Consider the following 21341-nt stretch of genomic DNA (forward strand, 5'->3'; position numbering starts at 1 on the left):
AATAGCTGAATAGTTTCATTTTCAGTTAAGCATTTATCATAGGTCATAATTTTGTCTCGCAGACACAAATACATAGATGAATTTAGAATGCAACTTTTACACTGTTGTTCATTTCAGGACATTTTTTTATTTTTATTTTTTTGACACACAAACAAACAAATTAATAAATATTGCCATCTATAGAACTTTTGCCTTTAACGTGTCTTTTTAGGTTAAAATGTGTTCCATAAATTGAAAAAGGTGATGCACTTGATATTCCATCCAATAAAGTAAGGATCTCTTCCATGTTTGGAACCCTCTGTCCAGCTACTGGGATGACTGAGAAATCCTGTGGTTTTGTGACTAATGTCTATTCAGCTTTTCAGCATGTGTTCAAAAATTTGTTGATCATTTGATAAAGCAAGAGCACAACCTTGTGGACTGGGAGGGAACTATTCTAGGGAATATTTCATGATAAGCCCAACTCAGCCTCATTGTATGTTTGTCCCATAGACTTCCACTGAAAGCATGCAACACGTTTTTTGTTTTTTTTTTACTGTGAGATGGGTGGAAATAACTGTCTGTAGTAATCGCCGGCATGCAACAGATGCCAACAGTAGAGCTTAACTTGATTAAACCCGCAATGTTCCTTTTTAACATTTATAGACACAGCGACCCTCAATATACCTTTTCCTGTAATACTTTATAACTTTCAATAATAAATTTAACAAACATAATTTCTTTCTATAATGCAAAACAGATCATCAGTGTACCAGAAATACATTTGAAATATATAGATCATATACTGTATATTTTTTAAAGAAAATCATATATTTTCCATGCTGAATATTTCTCCACAGACTCCTAGTGGAAAATCCTGGCTTTTAAAATCCTTGTGTCACTTTGAAAAATTACGTTATAAATATCCCAACAAAATAATTTTACAATTGTGTTGATTTATTTATGATTAAATGATTGAACAGATTTAAAATGCTTAAAACATGTTGCTAAAGGCTATTAATACTTTTGTAACAATAAAAAATCTATTGAAGTCTCTTTTGAGTTACATTAAAATATCAGTAAGCACAATTTCCAGACAGAATGTGTCTTCGAGGGCTCGGGAAACAATTATACGAGCATATAATTCAATAATCACCCTCACAAAAACAAATGGGGATTTCCATTTAAGTTTCAGTTCGTCAGAAATGGAGCACCAGTTTCATTATTAATGCCATCACTCATTGTGTTGAGGTATGTATAGACTCAGAGCACTGATCTTGAGTCAGCTTTTCAAGTTATATCCTAATAGCTATTATGTAACACTGAGGTACAGTAACCTGATCCCAGACCAGCACTTAGGGGTCAACCTCCATCTGAGCAAACTCACTCCTCCCGTTTAAAGGGCTGGTGCTCTGGAGAACCATCAGAGGATGAAGACCCTGACACCCTACGCCCTGACAGATTAGTCTGGAGATCATTTGAGGTCAGTTTCATCTGATCCTCAGTCTCTTTCAGGACTTTGATGTGTGTGGTGAAGAGAAGGTAGAGCAGAGCTCCGGTTAGCAGGACAATCATGCACACAGCTCCCAGAAAGCCCATGGTGGAGAAGGAGAATGGGCCTCCAGAGCATAAGCAGGGCAGGAAGGCCATAGACAGGGGCAGCAGCAGTAGCAGCAGACCACCAACCATCAGACGCATGGCTTTAGCCAGAAGGACCTCTGTTTGACACAGGCCTTCCTTTACCACTGCACGAGCCTCTGAGACCAAGTCCACCTGCTCTGTTATTGGAACTGCTGTCGGAAGACATGACAATATTAGAGCAAATCTCAACCTGGTCTCATAGAATCACTTTTCTTTACCTATATTATTGCAAAATTATTGTTACATGGCTCATTTTACATATTGCGGCAGTTTTCAGGAAAAATAAACACTACAAATACAATGACTTTGATTCACTTTCACATAAATCACGTTTAAAACGGAAGATTTTCAGTTCATAAACACTTTATGCACTGTTCTACTCACAATGCTATCTTATGACATCTGAAAACTTTACTACAGTGCATGACTTCTGTATCACATAATCAACTACATTTACAAGCTTGTTTGAGTGTGATTACATTTGAGGAAGCTCAACATGATAGAGCATTGCACTTGCAATGAGTCCTAAAGAGCACACAATCGACATTAGGGATGTGCACGAGTTATCGACTAATCAAGTACTCGCTCTGCACCAGCAAATCAACAATTAAAAAACACTACTCGAATATCGCAAATTGATTTTCTCTGCGCATTTGCCTGCCGTGGGCAATGCTGAATAATACTGTACATTTCCTCTGAATTTCTCACCAAATCTAAGAATGACATTTGAGTCCACTCAGGGCGCTGTGGATGTGTGTCATCGAGGTGTTGGATGAGAGAGGAAATTACGATGGCATCTTTGGTGTGTGCTTTCAACAAGTGTAACAATACTTGTAATATTTTGATTCTTATTGAATTTTACTCTGTTGGTGTCCAGTTCTTGTTGGAGTCATGCATACCAACGGAGAAGTATCTGCTTTTATGGTATAAAGAAACTGTGAAGCGGTACGAGAAACTCTGAAGCTTATCAGACCATTATATGTGTACATATGTATGTGAAATATCTGGACATGGGCAGTTTGCATTTTATAAAAAAAAAAAAAAATTTCACCACTTGTTTTTCTGAATAATAGCATGTATTTTGTATTTCAGAAATTTGTACTTGTTTTACAATTAATAGAATATAATATAAAACAGAAGCTACTATTTTGTATTAACATGCTAAGCCAAAGGAACCTTGCATCTTTAATTTGAATTTTTTACAGACAGATTGTTAACACATTCATAATTGTATTAAAATTGTTTTCACTTAACCTAGGATATGGCATTTATTACATTTTTATTCTCGACTGGTAATAGTGTTTAAACCTACATAAGAAAATAATATATGAGGAATTTTTGATATATGATGAGCTTAGAGTCAATGTAGTTCACACTGTACATTTAACACATTCATCGAGATTGCATTAGGTCTATATAAGTCTTTCCTTGGACTTAAACCTCTTCTGGTCTCGGCCGCAACTCAGACTCGGCCCTCTCTGGTCTTGGTCTTGACTCAACCCTCTCTGGTCTCGGTCTGGACTCATATTTGGATGAGCTGTTCTTGACTACAACACTGACAGGCAACAAACCACACTTACCGACAGCAAAAGATGAGGACATGTTCTTGCATTCAAACACAGCAGGACGGAGCACAACTCAGAATGTGAAAACCCTGTTTATGACACAACGCAACCAAGTGAGATGCTCCAAGAGCTTCCGTCTGACGCATGTGTACATAGAAACGTCCTTAGAAAAGCCCTTATTATAAGTCTACCTGGGACAAATTGATGGATTTAATTGCAAAAATTGACTGCTGTGGACTGTAGGCCAATGATAGGATTATATTCAATAAATTAAACAATATATTGCCTTATAAAGCCACTTTTTGTATTGTCTAATTAATGCTTTATTCGTCTGCCACAATAATGTAATGTATTTTCACTGAATTATCTGAAATTCTATATATAATATTTCAAATTATTTAAATGTAACTATTTATGAGGACACACTTTATATTAGGTGGTCTTAACTACTATGTACTTAACCATTTGATACAATGTAGTTATTATGTACATACATGTTGTTGCATTGTCATTACATTTAAAGTACTTGCATTTAATTACATTTGTAGTTACACTGTTAACTTTACCCCTAACACAACCCTTACCCCAAAACCTAACTCTAACACCTAATCCTAACCCTACCCTTACTCCTAAACCTACCCGTACCTCAACCTCAGTAACAGCAAATGTGGGCATTTTGCGAACAACATGTATAATACATAGTCTTGTATGTATTTAATGTTAGTACATAGTAGTTAAGGCCACCTAATATAAAGGGTGACCATTTATAACTATTTACTCATTACATGCTAAATCAAATCTGTATATATACACCGATTAGCCACATCATTAACATTCCATCAACAGAACTGCTGCTCACTGGATGTTTTTTGTTTTTGGCACCATTCGGTGTAAATTCTAGAGACTGTTGTGTGTGAAAATCCCAGCAGTTACAGAAATCCTCAAACCAGCCCATCTGGCACCAACAATCATCCATGCGATTATCTAATCAGCCAATCGTGTGGCAGCAGTGCAGTGCATAAAATCATGCAGATACGGGTCAGGAGCTTCAGTTAATGTTCACATCAACCATCATAATGGGGGAAAAAATGCGATCGCAGTGATTTGAACCGTGGCATGATTGTTGGTGCCAAATGGGCTGGTTTGAGGATTTCTGTAACTGCTGATCTCCTGGGATTTTCACACAAAAAAGTCTCTAGAATTTACTCTGAATAGTGCCAAAAACAAAAAACATCCAGTAAGCGGCGGTTCTGTGGACGGAAATGCCTTGTTGATGAGAGTGGTCAACAGAGAATGACCAGACTGGTTCAAACTGACAAAGTCTACGGTAACTCAGATAACCGCTCTGTACAATTGTGGTGAGAAGAATAGCATCTCAGAATGTTATTCTGTTTTGGTGGCAAAAGGGGGACCTACACAATATTAGGAAGGTGGTTTTAATGTTGTGGCTGATCGGTATAGATATGTGTGATTAATTTGATTAATTGGCATTCGATTCGATAAATCGGCATATCATGTAATTGATTTGATAAAAAAAATATTTTTAATCGGTTGACAGCCCTATTTTTCCATTATCATTCAACCCCAAAACATTTTGAATGGGTTGGTATAAAACATGTTTGAAAGAGAAATGGCATGGGTTATTAATATAGTTTCACAATAACTATGTGTACATTGAAATTGGGTGATACTACCAGAATTCACTAAGCTATCTATTCAAATTTCATGTGTATGAATTTCAGCTTACTGTGACAGGGTTGAAATAATGTAGTGCTTTTCGGTTAGGCTTAGTGTTTGTAACAGCAACTAACTATAGTTATTTGCAAGACTGTAACTGCATATTTTGGATTGGGGAAAACAGTTTAAGAATCAGCCATTGAAAACACCTATTTGTTGACCACTAATCTGAATAATGAATAATGGAGGTACACCTAATACTATGGTCTCCCAATATCTATGGTTGTTCAGGTCCTGTGTTTTGAGCTGGATATACATCAAATCCTTCCCCAAACCAGTGAAAACTATATAACATGACTCTCATCACAATCACATATCAGGTATTCTTTGAGTAGTTCAGTAACCCAGTATTCCTTCATTCCTTTTTCTACAACTGAAGCAAAGTACCTTCATCTACTTTATATGCACCAAAATTCTCTATTGTGCTGTTCTCTGAAAGTTTTGCAGACATACCAGTATCTGAGTACTCTGTGTTCCTCACTCCATGCTGTCTGTTGTCCTCTGACTGCATCAGGACAAAATCAGCAATCAGGGCCTCATGATCCGAATATGGAAAGGGTTTATTAGCCACTGAACCCTTAGTGGTGGACAGAGACTCACATTTCATGTTCACTCTCTTAGAGCCCTACAGTAGAAAAAGCACAAATAATAATAATACAAATTGTGTAGAGAAAATAAATAATTAGTTGAACACAGTACGTACACTACCGTTCAAAAGTTTGGGATCACTTGCCTGAAATGTTTCTCATGATCTTAAAAACATTTCTGATCTGAAGGTGTATGCTTAAATGTTTGAAATTAGTTTTGTAGACAAAAATATAATTGTGCCACCATATTCATTTAATTACAAAACTAAAATGTTATTAAAAAAAAAAAAAGTTTTTGAAATAGATGACTTGGACCGAATAATTAAGAAAAGCAGCCACTAAGTGCCAAGCATATAGATGGGAATTCCTTCAAAACTGTTTAAAAAGCATCCCAGGGTGATACCTCAAGAAGTTGGTTGAGAAAATGCCAAGAGTACATTTCTACAAAATCTATGCAATGTGTGGTCACTTTGAAGATGCTAAAATATAACACAAAATTACTATTACAATTTGAAAAAAAAATTTCAGAACTTCTTAAACTACTTCAAAGAGTTGTCATAAAAACATCCTCCAGCAATGACAGCTTTGCAGATCCTTGGCATTCTAGCTGTCAGTTTGTCCAGATACTCAGGTGACATTTCACCCCATGCCACCTTTAGCACTTGCCATAGATGTGGCTGTCTTGTCGGGCACTTCTCACGCATCTTACAGTCTAGCTGATCCCACAAAAGCTCAATGGAGTTAAGATCCATAACACTCTTTTCCAATTATCTGTTGTCCAATGTCTGTGTTTCTTTGCCCACTCTAACCTTTTCTTTTTGTTTTTCTCTTTCAAAAGTGGCTTTTTCTTTGCAATTCTTCCCATAAGGTCTGTACCCCTGAGTCTTCTCTTTACTGTTGTACATGAAACTGGTGTTGAGCGGGTAGAATTCAATGAAGCTGTCAGCTGAGGACAGCTGAGGCTCTTGTTCAGTTGTACATCTGACCTTCCACATCTCTTTCTGTCCTTGTTAGAGCCAGTTGTCCTTTGTCTTTGAAGACTGTAGTGTACACCTTTGTATTAAATCTTTTCATAGCCTTCTTTCCTCAAAACAATGATTGACTGACGTGTTTCTAGAGAAAGCTGCTTCTTTTTTTGCCATTTTTGACCAAATATTGACCTTAAGACATGCCAGTCTATTGCATACTGTGGCAACTTAAAAACAAACACAAAGACAATGTTAAGCTTCATTTAATGAAACAAATAGCTTTCAACTGTGTTTGATATAATGGCAAGCAATTTTCTAGTAACAAATTAGCAATTAAACATGATTACTCAAGGATAAGGTGTTGGAGTGATGGCTGCTGAAATGGGGCCTATCTAGATTTCATAAAAAATGACTTTTTTCAAATAGTGATGATGCTGTTTTTTACATCAGTAATGTCCTGACTATACTTTGTGATCAGCTGAATGCCACTTTGGTGCATTTAAGTACCAATTTCCTTCCAAACAGCAAAATCTGAACATTATTCCAAACTTTTGGACGCCAGTGTATATATATATATATATATATATATATATATATATATATATATATATATATATAGTGCTGTCGAAGTTAACGTGTTAACGCAACATTCGTTAAACGGCACTAATTTTTTTAATGCTGTTAACACGTAATATGACCCTTTGAATAAACCGTAGTTCATGAGAAGTGAGTCAATTCACACAAACCTTTCCTTTCCAAGGAAAACAAAAATGTAGGGTGAGACTTCATTGGGAATTGATTGAATTGTGAAAAGTGGCCATAAAAATGGAGCAAGACCTTCATTTTTCAGGACTACTCACCTCCTGAAACAATGTCAGCACACAATTTTGAGGAGGTTTTTTGATGGGGATGTGGAGACAGAAGTTCAAGTTAACCATCAAGAGCATCTCGGTGTAATCAGACAGGAACACTTCTTTTCCAAATCTATTGTTATTTGCTATATTTGCAATAACCTTTATTACATTAAAATGATTAATTAATCAGTTTAGGGATATGCACGAGTAATCGACTAAACGAGTAATTGTTCTGCACAAACTAGTTGACTATTTAAAAAACACTCACTACTTGAATATTGCAATTTACTTTTCCTTTGCACATTTGCCTGCCGTAAGCAATGCTGAATTATACTGTACTCTCTGAATCTCTCACCAAATCTCTCAGTTACAACTGAGTCCACTGAGGCTGCTGTGTAAATGTGTCGTCAAGGAGTTGGTTGAGAGATGATGGCGTGCTGGTGCTTTCAGGCAAAGCCAAGTGTGGCAATACTCTACTCTATTGGTATTCGGTTCTTGTTATTGAGTCATGCATACCAACAGGTAAGGAGCCGTATTTATGTTGGAAATAAAATGTGAAGCGGTACGAGAAACTCGGTAGCTTATCAGACCAGTATGTGTGTATGTGAAATGTCTGAACACTGGAAGAGTGCATTTGATAAAAAAAAGTCAACTTTCACCATTTGTTTTTCTGAATAAAATATGTGAAATGATAAAAATGTGACAGCCTTTGTGCAGACTCATAGAGTTTACATATGTGCATTACCCTAATGCTGTCAGTATTGGTTTCTATGTAAGCTCTGGGTGAGTGCAAAGTTTTCATTTACACTGAAAAAAATTATAAACGCAACACTTTTGTTTTTGCCCCCATTTTTCATGAGCTTAACTCAAAGATCCAAGACTTTTTCTATCTACACAAAAGGCCTATTTCTCTCAAATATTGTTCACAAATCTGTCTAAATCTCTGTTAGTGAGCACTTCTCCTTTGCCGAGATACTCCATCCACCTCACAGGTGTGGCATATCAAGACGCTGATTAGACAGCATGATTATTGCACAGGTGTGCCTTAGGCTGGCCACAATAAAAGGCCACTCTAAAATGTGCAGTTTTACTGTATTGGGGGGGTCCGGGGGGGTCCGAAAACCAGTCAGTATCTGGTGTGACCACCATTTGCCTCACGCAGTGCAACACATCTCCTTCACATAGAGTTGATCAGGTTGTTGATTGTGGCCTGTGGAATGTTGGTCCACTCCTCTTCAATGGCTGTGCGAAGTTGCTGGATATTGGCAGGAACTGGAACACGCTGTCGTATACGCCGATCCAGAGCATCTCAAACATGCTCAATGGGTGACATGTCCGGTGAGTATGCTGGCCATGCAAGAACTGGGATGTTTTCAGCTTCCAGGAATTGTGTACAGATCCTTGCAACATGGGGCCGTGCATTATCATGCTGCAACATGAGGTGATGGTCATGGATGAATGGCACAACAATGGGCCTCAGGATCTCGTCACGGTATCTCTGTGCATTCAAAATGCCATCAATAAAATGCACCTGTGTTCATTGTCCATAACATACGCCTGCCCATTCCATAACCCCACCGCCACCATGGGCCACTCGATCCACAACGTTGCCCACCCGACGCCATACACGCTGTCTGCCATCTGCCCTTTACAGTGAAAACCGGGATTCATCCGTGAAGAGAACACCTCTCCAAATTGCCAGACGCCATCGAATGTGAGCATTTGCCCACTCAAGTCGGTTACGATGACGAACTGCAGTCAGGTCGAGACCCCGATGAGGACGACGAGCATGCAGATGAGCTTCCCTGAGATGGTTTCTGACAGTTTGTGCAGAAATTCTTTGGTTATGCAAACCGATTGTTGCAGCAGCTGTCCGGGTGGCTGGTCTCAGACGATCTTGGAGGTGAAGATGCTGGATGTGGAGGTCCTGGGCTGGTGTGGTTACACATGGTCTGCAGTTGTGAGGCCGGTAGGATGTACTGCCAAATTCTCTGAAACGCCTTTGGAGACGGTTTATGGTATAGAAATGAACATTCAATTCACGGGCAACAGCTCTGGTGGACATTCCTGCAGTCAGCATGCCAACTGCACAATCCCTCAAAACTTGCGACATCTGTGGCATTGTGCTGAGTGATAAAACTGCACATTTTAGAGTGGCCTTTTATTGTGGCCAGCCTAAGGCACACCTGTGCAATAATCATGCTGCCTAATCAGCGTCTTGATATGCCACACCTGTGAGGTGGATGGAGTATCTCGGCAAAGGAGAAGTGCTCACTAACAGAGATTTAGACAGATTTGTGAACAATATTTGAGAGAAAGAGGCCTTTTGTGTAGATAGAAAAAGTCTTAGATCTTTGAGTTCAGCTCATGAAAAATGGGGGCAAAAACAAAAGTGTTGCATTTATAATTTTGTTCAGTGTATATTAATGCATATTGTTAATTTATTAATGAATGTATTTTTTCAAAATAAAATAAAATAGTTTGTTAAAATTGCTTATTTTGAAACTATTCTTGGTAAGGTTTGTAAATAAAACTACATATAAATTTCACATACATGTTATATTTGTTATTTTTAACTTACATATACATCCCTTATTCAATTATTGCATTAACATGGCAATATTTTATAAAAGGCTGAATTACCTACAACAGTAGCCTAGAACAATGTTTATTTAGTTATTTTGCAATTGGCTAACATTAACCAATGGCCTGCACAGCCAATTTTTAAGAGGTGGAGCAAGTTATTACATTTGGATTAAATATATATTTATATAAAAAAATCTTTAGAATAACATGCAATGACGAATTGTGGAAAATATGACCAGGAATATGTATTAAGAAAGTAAACAGGGTCAAATCTAATATTGGCTTTAACAACCGTTTTACTGTCAATAGAACTATTCGGCTTCAAATCAAACATCACTAATAAATTCAAAAACAGACATAACCTTAACTTAAATTCTGGAAGTAATAGCTTTATATAAGGTGTCCTTATGGTTATTTACCTTCATGAGAATGTAGTCAATCCTGATGCCTTTCTCAAAGGGAACAAGATCTTGCTTCTTTGTAAAGTGATTATCTGCTATAAGAGTGTGGCCATCTTCACACCCCTGTTGAGAGCAAAAGAAAGTGAGGATTCTCATTTATCTTAGTGCACAAACAGAATCTACAGTGAAGTGAATGTGACAAGGAAGTGAACTAACATCAAATTTGTCTGTTTCAGTAAAGCAGTCTCTGAGTCCTATGTGAGCTCTGAGGAGACGGTTCCCAAGGTCCTGAGGGTGCATATTTAAATCCCCTCCCAGAATCACCATGTCTGCTTCACAGGATGTGTGGCTAAAGAGGGCATAGAGTATGGAGGTATATAGTCATCAAACGATTAAAGGTGCATTCAGTCATTTGTTCCTCATTAAAAAAGTTGAACTCCTAAAGAAATGAATTACCACTCACATGAAGACTTCAGTTTTATCTGTAACATTACAAAAACGTATTTATTTTACATGGAGAGGGTCCCCTCATGGGGGATGCCATGTTAGAATCACATGACCAGTCGAACTCTACTCGCTTAATCTCATTAACTACCCTGTTATTGGACACTTTTACTCAAGGACTAATCATAGCATTTCTACAGTGGCACTGAAACTTAAAACTGTTGATTTTGAATGATGCTGCACCCAAGCCACAAGGTGTTAGTGTAAGTCCAAGATGACACAAACAAAGAAAGTTACTGAGTGCACCTTTAAATCAGTAAATCAATACATAAAAATATGAATTGTCAGCATAATTAAATAAGGCATGAAATACATAATGAAAAAATGTAATAAACTGAATATAAATAAATAAATCTTGAAATAATTAAATACACCATGAAATGTTACAATCAATAAATAAAAATACAATGAATTGTGATCGTAAACATCAGGCATTAATGTAAATATTGTTATTAATGCATATAATTAATATCTAAATAATTGCAACATTCCATCTAGATGCATCCTTAGAAAAGCCCTTATAATAAGTCTACCTTGGAAAGACTGACAAAATAAATTACAAAATGAACTATAGGAATGTAGGCCAATAATAGACTTATGTTCCATAATATGGAAATAAGCAATATATTGCAATCATTGCCTTCTAAAACCACTTTTTGTATTGTCTAATAAATGCTTTACTCGTCTGCCACAATAATGTAATGTATTTTAATAATCTGAATTATTATCTATTATACATTTTATAATTTTTAAAACATTAAATAAATATAATTTTATACACAGCATATTATGAATTGTATTAAAATATAATATAATAAATTAATTAATATAGAATTATTTGAACAAATTAAATATTTAATAATTATATATAGAATTATTTTTCCTTTTCTAGCAAATTGATATTTGTGATTAATTTGTTTAATTAATCAGCATATCATCAGTTAATTTGATTCAAATTTTTATTCAATTGACAGCTCTAATATATTTCTTTTAGTGCTGTCAGTCGATAAAATTTTTTGTCGCGATTAATCGCATAATTTTTGTAGTTAATCGTGATTAATACAGATTTTAAAAGTGCTGAAATTTAACACTATATATATATATATATATATATATATATATATATATATATATATATATATATATATATATATACTTCTTGTCAAAATGTATTTCCATCTTAGAAAAGAAAATAATATGTAACAATATAATGTTTTATAAAAATTTCCAAACAAAGCTTTCCACAGTATAAAGATAAAAATGCACTAAAATAGCAACAATTCAAGTAAACAAATGTTTCCCAAAGTCTAACTGGGAGTTTGACTAATTGAAAGAACTAGTCCCCACATAGGTTGCATATTAATTGCAATGGGCATTAAATCTCTTAAACTCAAATCCTCCGCAATATTAATCTACTGGTTGACTGTGGCTATCCACTTTGTTACAGCAATCATGAAGTTGCGTTCATGATTCGCATCAGAGTGTCAATGCCAGCGTCGAGCCCCGCTTTGAACTCACCATGAAAAGCGCTTGCGTTTTGTGATTTGGTCAGTGTGCTTCTGTTGTAATTAAATGCGCCTTACACCTGTCGCACAGCGGATGAGAGGCGCCACACCGCATCGTGGCTAGGACATTGGCACAGGTATCAAACACAGGGCACGTCAATACGGTTCAGGTGGCAGAAAGTACACACAAAAGTTAACAAGGTTTTCTTCAAAAATGAACAAGGCTAGTAAATAATATAAGTCCACTGATGACGATTTGGGTCGAATTCAATAGAAAATATGTGAGTTGCGCTCCGGGGCGCGGCAGAAATTTGAGCAGCCTTCGGAGTCGTAGGTGGGCACCGCCGACAGATGGTGAGCGGCAGTGTGCGTACATTCATATAAAACACTTGTTTTGAATTTCAGAACGCGCCACGTCGTTCGCAAGATGTGTCCGGTGTGCGATCCCCTTTACATAGGCTGAAAAATACATGATTTCTATCACAAGTCTGGGCTTGTTTTGTACATCAGATAGCGATAAAAGCTTCTTTCTTCATCATTTTATCACTGACAGTGCTGTAAGAGATTATTTTATTTACTGAGATAACCACCTCCGTGGCTCTATCAAAGGAGAGAGTGTAACAGTCAACTAATTTGTTGTGACATTACCGCCCAGAGAATGTCTATGTTATGCTGTTTTATGCTAAGCTTGTAGGTTCTCTTGGCAGAAGGGCTCTGGTGCTGTTGTGTGTCTGTTTGTGGCATGTGCGTCAGTGTGCGTCAGTGTAATCAATCCGGGAGGACACATTACAAAGGTTCCGCCCTTCAACTTTTTAATTAATTGCATGCGTTACTGCATTAATTCTGTCAGCCCTAATTTCTTTATTTCATTTTTTTCCACTATATGCCATCATAATATGGTAGGAGCTTACAAAGTGAATTTGACTCTAAAAATCTGTAACCTTAGTTCTTTTCTCTAGTATACATGTCTCTCTTTGTGACTTTTACCTGTTAACCTACAATAACGTTGTCTCTTACCGCACAAATTGCAGTAGTTCCCACGACTGCACTATTCTGTGGGGGAGGTATTCATCTTGAGCCCTGGAGTACTCGGCATGTAACTGTGAGGAAAAGAGTATCATTACTAAAAGAGCATCATCTCCAGTTACACACACACATAAACCTAACTGAACTTGAAGAACACATCCTGAGACTTATTAAAGACAGCATGGATTTAGGAGAGAGTGGACTGACACATGATACACATGACACTATGTATACAAGTAAATGTATTCACAACCACATTTTTCTTTTCTGAAGAAAATGCGAGTAGCGCTTCACCCATGCAAAAGTCCTAAAGAGCAAAAGTAATAGTTATGCTTGGTTTTGCAATAACCGTTAGGTTATTTTTAATGAAACAATGTATTATCTGTAATTGGTAGACCCAACCATTTCATTCCAGTGTGGCAATTTCTTTGAGAAAGAAAATGTAATTTGGCTGCATTTAATTTATTTTATGTTCCAGCTAACTTTGACTTACATGAGTAACATAGATGTGTGCCTTCATTCCAAACATGTTTACAATGACCAATCCCACTGCTTTCCCTCCAAACCAGTCGCCATGGCACAGCTGAGATGGAAACACACACATGAAGATAGATTTAGAAAACCTGTCATGTAATGCATGGCAGGTTGCTATATAAGTCATTGTACCATCACTGTTAAGGACCAAAACAAGTATCAGATTCCTCTATCTGATGTAGTCACATTAAGTCTCATTTTCATGTCATTACGACTCTATTTTGAGCTTATGATACATGTAAGCTAGTATGTCATATGCCAAGTATGTCATGAATAAACACTAAATTCTGATGTAATGTTTGGCCAAGCCTTTTCTTAAAACAGCTACTGGAGATGTACAAAGGCCATCCATATACTGTACTGTTCTCACACACATGGCGATAAGTATGGGATAATGAAAAGTCAATCATTATCACTCAAACAGTGGCAGGGTGAATAAGACCCCAATAATATTTTTCGATGATAATCAGGTGACTACATTATCCCACTTCTTACATGGTTACTTACCAAATAAATGAATAAATGGATATGAAATATTACATCATGTGAGAAGAAAGAGACAGCAGAGTGATGCAAGAGACATAAAACTAGCACAGCTATGTACATAGAAAATCGGTTGCCTGGGACAACGTTCAGTTTTACAGTTTAGTGGTCATTATGCCAAAATATCTGACTAGAGAATGCAGCGATTGACCAATCAGAATCAAGTATTTAAAGTAACTCACCATATATGGGTAGCCATTGAGAGAATACTGGTAAAGCAGCGCATCTTGGATTGTGTGTTTGGAGAAAACAGCAAGCCCACTGCCAATAACTCCACTGTAAAAACAACAGTATCAGATAGCAGAATGCAAGAAAAAACTCAAATATTTCCTTTTAGGCATCTCATGCTGTGCTTCTCTCATACATGAACACACAAATATTGCTGCACATATTCCAACAATCACATATTAGAAGGAAGACTTGAGCACAAAAGCCTTTTGTGTGACTCTCGTCTACAGATTTGAGATCTTAAGATTAGGGTAACAGGATGGGCCAAAAATCAAAACTGGTTCCATTTTGAAGATTTTTGTATAAAAAAATTAATTAAGTGTTCTTCCACCTTGTCCTTAAAATGAAAGTTAATATATTAAATATAATTAAAGATGTAATTGAAATACAAATTTCTGTAGGTGGCATTTCAAACATTGATTATTAATTGCATCTACTGTTTCTGGAAAAGTGTGATAACATGTTTATAGGTTTAATTCATACTGACAAATGTACAAAAATCTACACATACAGCAGTTATCTAAGTTTTTTTGAATTTCATTCCATTTTAATTCTACTTCCTTAAATTAAGTTTTAAGTTTCCATCTTTAAAATTCAAAATTTTCTACCTAAATTCAAATTTAAAGGGCATTCATCATTCATGTCTGAATGGTGCACAACCCTGTAGGTTAACAAAAGAAAATTATGTTAAAAGTCCAAAATTTGCCCAATGTGGAAGATGTAACGTAATTTCACTACATTATTTGCTTTGGCAAGCATCACTGTTTTTCAGTGATAACTGTAGATAGCACTGCATCCTTGATAAGTGACATAATTGTAAAATGTGTCAAATCAGTTCTATTGATTCTATTGACATGCCTTATAGGGATAGTTCACCCAAAAATGAAAATTTTCTCATCATTTACTCACCCTCATCTCATCCCAGATGTGTATGACTTTCTTTCTTCTGCAGAACACAAATGAAGATTTTAGAAGAATATTTCAGCTCTGTAGGTTCTCATAATGCAAGTTAATGGGTACCAAAATTTTGGAGGTCCAAAAAGCACATAAAGGCAGCATAAAAGTAATCCATAAGACTCCAGTGGTTAAATCCATGTCTTCAGAAGTGATACGATAGATGTGGGTGAGAAACATATCAAAAGTTTCACTTTCTTTTACGTGGAGATTTATTGTAAAAAATAATTAAACATTGATCTTTTTCTCACCCAAATCTATCATATCACTTCTGAAGACATGGATTTAACCACTGGAGTCTTATGGATTACTTTTATGCTGTCTTTATGTGATTTTTGGAGCTTGAAATGTCTGGTCACCATTCACTTGCATTGTATGGACCAACATTTGTGTTCTGCATTAGAAAGAAAGTCTTACACATCTGGGATGGCATGAGGGTGAGTAAATGATGAGGGAATTTTCATATTTGGGTGAACTATCCCTTTAAGGCATGTCAACAGAATCAATAGAACTGATTTGGCACATTTTACAATTATGTCACTTATTAAGGATGCAGTGATGCGCGCCTAAGTCAACTGCAAATACTCTGTAAATGATTAAATAATCAGTCGGGTGTTATCTCAAATAAAGACTTTTCAGAAACTTCTTAAAGCGCAAATCACAGAAAAATGGAAATGTTGTCATCTTTCACTCAACCTAATGTCATTCAAGACACAAAAGGAGATGTTCTGAAGAATGTTCACACTGCCGTTTTCCATAAAACAAAAGAATACAACATCCAAGGGTTGTTCAGTTTGAATATGCAGAAGTGCAAACAGGGTTCCCACACCTTTTTACCAATACATTTCCATGACTTCATCAATTTTCCAGTTGTTCATGATTACTGAATAAGGATGTTTTTATTATTGTTATTATTATTATTATTATTATTATTATTTTATGGAGATTATCCCCATAAATAGAAGTTTCTATCCAATGAAATATTTGTATGCTTTTTGGTGCTTGTCATCCCTAGTCACAGTTTCCTTTATTGTATGGGGGGGAACAGCATGAACATTGCTCAAATTGTCTCCTTTTGCATTGCACAGAAAACAGAACATCATACAGGTTTGAAATTATATAAATGATGCTAGAATTGGAATTTTTGGGAGAACAATTCCTTTATCTAGGGATATTATTTCATGACAGTTTTGACCTTAAATTCTCTCTCTAGATACAATCTGCAGGACTCTGGAATGTGTGAGAGTATCTAGCCATCTGATCACCGATCAGAAGGTTTCAAAGTCTCTGTTTCAAAATCCCAGTCGCTTTGAAGTAGAAAGCAACATTCAAAGTCCCTCCATGTCATGGTGAGAACTGACCTCTTGAAATAGTGAGTATGAGGATGAGAGGAGGAAAGTTTTCTCTTCAGGAAAAGGAAATCTCTCTCACTCCATACCTAGAAAAGTGTACAAGATACCAAAATCAGTGTTCAGTGTTCAGAAACAGTGGTACAGTGTTCAGCAGAAGAAAGAAATTCATACATATCTGGGATGACATGAGGGTGAGTAAATGATGAGAGAATTTTCATTTTTGGGTGAACTATCCCTTTAAAATGTTATTTATTTTCAAGACTTTCCAGGCTTGGAAATCACAATTTTTCAATTCTAATATTTTTCCACATTTCCATGATTGGGGGATCCCTGGATAAAGCATTCCCTTCCATCTTAATCTACATTTTTGTCTTAACGAGTCGTGACCACAACAAGCATCAGGACATTTTATCTGTCGCAAGATTTATACTTATGTCGTTTCACGCTTGGTAGCTCCACCCACAATTAAAGTTTATTGGCCCAAAAATATCCACAAATTTCTGATTTGCTGTGATTGTGTCACGTTATGTTGATTGTGTCACACAGCACCTGGTTAAGACAAGGTATTGTGCATACATACAGGGAAATTATGTCAAATTAGATCCTAAAGCCACAAGAAGCCATTCAGAAGATAAGTGTTTAAAGAGCACCTATTATGGTTTTTAAACGTGCCTAATTTTGTTTTAAAGGTCTCATACAATAGATTTACATGCATCCAAGGTCAAAAAACACTTTAATTTGCTCATAATTTAAATTGCAGCATTACCTTTTTTCCCAGTGTCAAAAACGACTCGTTCAATGATCTGTTCTAAAGGATTCATTCTAAACTCCTCCTTTCAGAGAGCCTACTCTGCTCTGATTGGTCAGATGTCCCAGTCTATTGTGATTGGTCTACCACTTACAGCGCGTGTCAGAAAGGAAACATCCACTAACATATCTGAGTTTCAGCTCCATCTGAAAAAATGTCTGTTTTACCTTACCAATTTGAGTCTGATAGTGTTACACCGGAAGATCAACCTGAACCACTATCGCAAGCACGACGAGAACAGGACGTTTCTCTGTGGTAAGTTTATATGTAGTTTGACAATAACGTGAGTTAGCTGGTTAAGCAGAGGCTAACAGCTAACAGGCTAACAGCGTGCACTGGCTGTACATGTAAACAGACCAGAGGCGGGTTTTTTGTTACCAAATTACATAGGTTAGTACAGGAAGTAAGTCTGGAATTACTAACGACTCGTTTCAGGTGTTCAGAATCGGTTCTTTCTTTTGGGAGTCAATAACTCCATTTGTCGTGCACTTTGATTTTTGAAACTTTGCAGATTTTTTACATTCACAAACAGCTATATAACACACTACATGAAAGGTAATATTTGAAAAACCATGGTAGGTGCTCTTTAAAGCATTTTAAATTGTGCTACCTACTTCTTGTAACAGGGCGACGTCATGCCGCTCTCTGTCCAGCAATTCTGCGATCATCTCATACCGCTCTGCACAATGTTGACTCAGGAATCGAATTCCCCTAAAAAAACACATACACCAGAAAATGAGAAACACACTCGCAAAACCAAAGTCACTTTTGTCTTGTGATCTTCTAACCAGCATGCGAAACCCCAATCACATCAGAATGAGGTTTACACACATATGGTCATTATCCTGCACATACTTTACAAGCACAGCTGACCTCTGACCCCATTAGATTCACAGCTACATGTGACATCACATGCATGATTTTAATCAAACGCTAACTCATCGAAATAAGTGGAAGTTTTGAAAACCACATTTTTCAGTCTCGACTGTACAATCGCAGGCTGCGTGAGCGCGTCTCTGCTGAATTTTTGACTGTTGTTCTGGAACATGGTGCTGACAGTGCTAGCATCAGCAGAGCGGGAGGCCCAGACTGAACGTCATGTGACTGCTGCCGCTGCAGCCCTGTCAGCTCATGTGCTTTCACCTTTATGCTTACAGAGACTTCTACAAAACAGATAGAATTACTCAGAAAAGATTGACCATCACACACACACACACACACACACACACACACACACACACACACACATATATATATATATATATATATATATATATAATGGAGAAATAAGAAAAAAAAACAATATTTTGTTAAAACTCAAATATTTGATGACAAAACTTAACATTCAACTCATAATGCATTCATAAATAAATACTTGCATTATAAATTAAATCCAGCAAACTACCTTTTCTAACACTATCTAATTTTCTACTTAAAAAGAGCTAGAATTCATCTAAACATGATTAAACATCAAAAATGTCATTATGCAAATATATGAAACATGCTTGAATGAGAACAAATAAGGTTATATTAAACCTTATTTTAGTAAAGCACTTTGAATAAACCTGAAATCCCAGTTAAAAAAGAAAGTAGGCTACTAAATTATGCAATTAATGTAATTCACACGACGTGTGCCACAAACTCATTAAACTTTTATAAATGCATACGCACATAATTAATTAAATAAAAAAATAACTACAGTAAGCTACGTTTTTAGTCCCGTAAATTGAGTAAATATTATGAAAGAGCGCTGGAATCATCACCCCAACTTCAATGTAATAATAAACCCGCTTTTCCTGCGTCATTGTGGCGCAAAAAGCATCATTTGAGCTCACCAGCAGTTGAGAGAGAACACGCGCAGTTTGGTGGGCTGCTCCGTTGCCATGGTGCCGCGCAGCTCAGGCTTCAGTCAGCTGCGATGAGCGCGAGTCTTTTGAGAGTGCTTTAAACCTGCTGTACTGCGCACGCACGCACGCACGCACGCACACGCACACGCACACACACACACACACACACACACACACACACACGCACACATATACATGCGTCTGGGGGCGGAGCTTAAAACTAATCCACAACGCAGCCAAACTCAGTTACATTTGAAACATACTTGCTTCTCTGTTATTATTATTTTATAACAGTTGGATTCAGACTGATAGTTCATATTTATTTGAATCATCAAATAGATTTATACAAACAATAAATTCGCTTTAAGTATAATATATATTCCTCTGTGACATAAATACCTGCATGACGGTGCCACTCATATCGAAGCTCCGCGCGCTCGATAAGAGCTCCATCCCGGAGCGTGTGACTGTATTGTTTCAATGACAGATCGATAACCACCATCGTCCCGTCAAGTGACCTCCACTGTTTCATCTATCAGCCACTGTATCCACTATATCATCAAACATTACGCAGCATGACCCACTGTACGTAAACACCTGCGTGCATTGTGGGGAATGTAGTCAGTGTTTTCTAATGGGGAAATCTAAAGAACTACGAATTACAACTCTTAAAGGAATAGTTCACCCCCCCCCAAAAAAAAATGAAAATTCTTTTTTAATAATTTACTCACCCTCATGCCATCCCAGATGTTAATAACTTTCTTCTACTGAACACAAATGAAGATTTTTAGAAGAATATTTCAGCTCTGTAGGTCCTCACAATGCAAGTAAATGATGACCAGACCTTTGAATGTCCAAAAATCACATAAAGTCAGCATAAAAGTAATACATATGACTCCAGAGGTTAAATCCATGTCTTCAGAAGTGATATGATAGATCCATTTTTAAGTCCTTTTTTACTATAAATTCTTCTCCCTGTCATATGCAAGAAGAATGCGAATCACCAAAAACAAAAGAAGAAGAATGTGGAGGTGAAACAGGCAGTGGAGATTTAGAGTAAAAAAGGACTTAAATATTGATTTGTTTCTCATCCATACCTATCATATAGCTTCTGAAAATATAGATTTAACCACTGGAATATTATGGATTACTTTTATGCTGAATTTATGTGATTTTTGGACATTCAAAGTTCTGGTCACCATTCACTTGCATTGTATGGACCTACAGAGCTGAAATATTCTTCTAAAAATGTGTGTTTTGCAGAAGAAAAAAAGTCATACACATCTGGGATGGCATGATGGTGAGTAAATGATGAGAGAATTTAAATTTTGAGGGTGAACTAAAATTCATTTATCTGGGATCTTAAAATGAAAGCCTCAGAAATTCACTTATTTTCAAGGCACAATTGTCCAGGACATTTTATGAGCCTAACGGGTGTAATATTTATACAAAAATACACGAGAGGTCATGATGTACATTGTGGTTTTTGGATAGTTCTTTTTTCAGAATTTTACTTTCAACAGTTTAATTAGATTTTAATATCAAAATGGTGTATAGACAAATTAATTCATTAAAACGTTAATCAAATGAAATTTTTTTTAACATAACTTAGCATTATGTTTTTTTTTTTTTATCAAATGAAGCGCTTTTATACAAAATCCTCACAGCACAATCCAAAACAACATGAAATGCTGCACAACAGAACATGACGAATGTGAGAAA

General features: G+C 36.5%; 1 protein-coding gene across 4 annotated transcripts; it reads right to left on the reverse strand.

Moving 5' to 3' along the window:
• Positions 1-185: 185 nt before the first annotated feature.
• On the reverse strand, positions 186-20149 carry LOC127419724 (sphingomyelin phosphodiesterase 2-like). 4 transcript variants are annotated; one of them, XM_051661383.1, is made up of 11 exons: positions 20019-20148; positions 19608-19730; positions 18387-18483; positions 16974-17050; positions 14613-14706; positions 13847-13936; positions 13345-13427; positions 10535-10667; positions 10337-10441; positions 5376-5547; positions 186-1769 (listed from the first exon to the last, which is right to left on the reverse strand). In XM_051661383.1, exons 2-11 carry the CDS (start codon positions 19655-19657, stop codon positions 1363-1365), a joined length of 1308 nt encoding a protein of 435 aa, XP_051517343.1. In that variant the 5' UTR covers positions 19658-19730; positions 20019-20148; the 3' UTR covers positions 186-1362. The 4 variants fall into 4 exon arrangements, with proteins under 4 accessions (XP_051517343.1, XP_051517342.1, XP_051517344.1 ...); XM_051661382.1 differs by having other exon boundaries at positions 186-1772; XM_051661384.1 differs by lacking the exon at positions 19608-19730 and having other exon boundaries at positions 186-1772; positions 20019-20149.
• Positions 20150-21341: the final 1192 nt, after the last annotated feature.

Source organism: Myxocyprinus asiaticus, chromosome 29, assembly GCF_019703515.2.
Source record: "Myxocyprinus asiaticus isolate MX2 ecotype Aquarium Trade chromosome 29, UBuf_Myxa_2, whole genome shotgun sequence".
Classification (NCBI taxonomy): Eukaryota; Metazoa; Chordata; class Actinopteri; order Cypriniformes; family Catostomidae; genus Myxocyprinus; species Myxocyprinus asiaticus.